General features: G+C 34.9%; 1 protein-coding gene across 17 annotated transcripts in view; it reads right to left on the bottom strand.

The window, feature by feature from the left end:
* The window catches only part of LOC124954537 (glutamate receptor ionotropic, kainate 2), a 219,317-nt gene that overhangs the window by 4,005 nt on the left and 212,812 nt on the right, over positions 1 to 2,500 (bottom strand). For 13 of the 17 annotated variants that reach the window (XM_047507630.1, XM_047507615.1, XM_047507617.1 and 10 more), the window contains one exon: positions 1,861 to 2,016. In XM_047507630.1, coding sequence (XP_047363586.1) covers positions 1,861 to 2,016 — 156 coding nt within the window. Of the gene's footprint in view, positions 81 to 1,639; positions 2,017 to 2,500 lie in introns of all 17 variants that reach the window. The other 4 variants (XM_047507631.1, XM_047507619.1, XM_047507625.1 and 1 more) reach the window with 2 other exon arrangements.

Below are 2,500 nucleotides of genomic sequence, written 5' to 3'. Positions count from 1 at the left end.
TGAAGCGTGGCGAATAGTATTGCTCGCTAGTGCAGATCAGTAAAACCTTCGCAGATCGGTTTCCCCGATGATTTCTGCTTCTAAAACAGAACACCAAAATGCCCGTGTAAGAACAATAGTGTCACTTTAATAGTTCACCACAATTATACTCCAATTTTATTTCAGGGCTAACGAGACAGAGAGAAAGGCACGAAAAGTGTTAGAGATCTATCATCTCTTTCATCTAAATTCATATATCGCGATATTTAAAGTTCTAATAACTTTGAAAAATTTTAATAAAATCCGATTAAATATATATATATATATATATCTGTCTTTTAATTTAACTATAATGAAAATGAATGTTATACTTTTTATCCTTTAGAAAATGTCCTCACAAAAATAATCACGAACGTGACAGAACATATATATATATATATATATATATTTATCGAACGTTAGTACTGTTTCCTTTCTAGTACGAATAACATAGAAAGCCGATTAACGTCCGCAGCTTTTGGAAAGGACTAAAATTCCTCATAGGTTCACGAAGAGAAGGTCCCAGACACCAAACTGGATAGGGCACAGCAATACTCTACGTTTGTTGACTCGTGGAATTGTTTGCTCTTGAGGATGCACAGGGTCACCGATGCAAAGCTGCATATCCGTATTTGTGGACGGGCTCTCAAATAGTTGCCTGTTTGCTTACCACTCGAATCTACGCAAACAGTGACTGGTCCGTATCCATATAATAGACGTGCGATGCGAGTCCACGATTCCTCCCTGAGTTTTCATTCGAGTTCATGTATCCCTAAGTTAGCCCTTTTGTATCTGCACGCTGTTAATTCTATTCTAGTCTTTGACTGTGCGTATTTCCATCAAAACGCTTTTATTATATTACGAATAATATAGTATTGTGATCTAAAGTTTCATTAAACTTTCAAAGCCACAATTAAATACAATTTCACGTATAGAAAATAGTTGGTTAAATTCTATACATTGGAACTCGTCAAATTGAAATTAAACAAATATTGACAAATTAAGAATTAATTACTATTTATTAAGGATTATTAAGTAATCAAAAAAGTTTCAATCTTCAATGGACAATGTCAACGATCGATCAAGATATTCACCTATAAGAAATCTCTATAGACGATCTACATTGTGTAATGTCAACGACAGATTGTTGTGCCATCCAGCGGTAGAATATCGAATTAAGTAAGAACGTCTAGCCCCTAATAATAGGCATTATTCTTACAGACGTGTATAAGGTGACATTCAAGCGCTCACATTCATAATTATACATGGTTATACTATACTACGTATGTTACTAAAAAAAAAAAAAAAAAGAAAAGAAGAAGAGAGAAAAAAAAAAGGAGAAAAAAAAAGAAGAAAAATAAGAAAGAAAAAAAAGGAAAAAGAAAAAGAAAAAAAAGAAATAAAATTATGAACCATTTCGCAGCCTCTCTCTCTCTCTCTCTCCCTTTCTTTCTTTTCCTTTCTTTCTAAAATTTGAATCACGGTCCATTGTTTTATCGATCGAATAACCACGTTCCTCTCTCTATCTCTTTCTCTCTCTCTCTCTCTTTCTCTCTCTCTCACTCTCTCTCTCTCTCTCTCTCTCTCTCTCTCTCTCTTTCTCTTTCTCTCTTACTCTTACTCTTGAAAGAAATTATGACGACAGCCGGTTACTGATCAGACCCGAGTAGTCTTGTAGTTGCACCGGGACCATTAAAGAGAAACTCCACCATCGTGCGAACATCAACTGATGTATTCGCGTGGTATGTCGGGATAGATCGCGTCCGGATCGAGATGCGTGTTTGCAGAGTTGACTTCCGGCGCGATCGCGCCCTCCTCCACGTGCTATCTGACGACACTCACCCGTTCCTCGATCGCGACCTTTCTGCTCTTCCAGACGAACTCGCATACAGCTATTACACAGGCAACGCCCATGCCACCCATCAGTACAACGAATACGCCACCAACATTCGCCAGACCCAACTCGTTTGCTGCTGAACTGCTCTTTGACGTGTCGTCCTAAAAGAATCATCATTTTGTTCTTTTTTTTTTCCATCTCTCTCTCTCTCTCTCTCTCTCTCTCTCTCTCTCTCTCTCTTTCTCTCTCTCTCTCTCTCTTTCTCTCTCTGTGTGTGTGTCTGTTTGTCTGTCTGTCTCTTTTCGAATATCGATAATTCTTTCGTAGTTATTATATTTTACAAAATGTACCAATGTAAAATAGGTTACAAATATAAAATGATCACACTAGTTTTTCAATATTTTGTTAATTTTTACGCTTAATATTTATCAATGTTTTATATTCAATCAATGTTCGATTTTTATTGTTTAATATTCAATGTTTAATATTTGCCATTATAATATTTAATATTTAACAAATTTATTATTCAATGTTTCTGAATTATTAATTTCTAGATTGAAATAAATAAAAATCGAATTAATTAATTTATGTCAATGATTTTTTATTGAAATTAAATAAATAATCCGATTAATTTTATCCGAACGA

The sequence above is a fragment of the Vespa velutina genome, chromosome 15, assembly GCF_912470025.1.
Source record: "Vespa velutina chromosome 15, iVesVel2.1, whole genome shotgun sequence".
NCBI lineage: Eukaryota > Metazoa > Arthropoda > Insecta > Hymenoptera > Vespidae > Vespa > Vespa velutina.
This window is presented reverse-complemented; position numbering and strand designations above follow the sequence as displayed.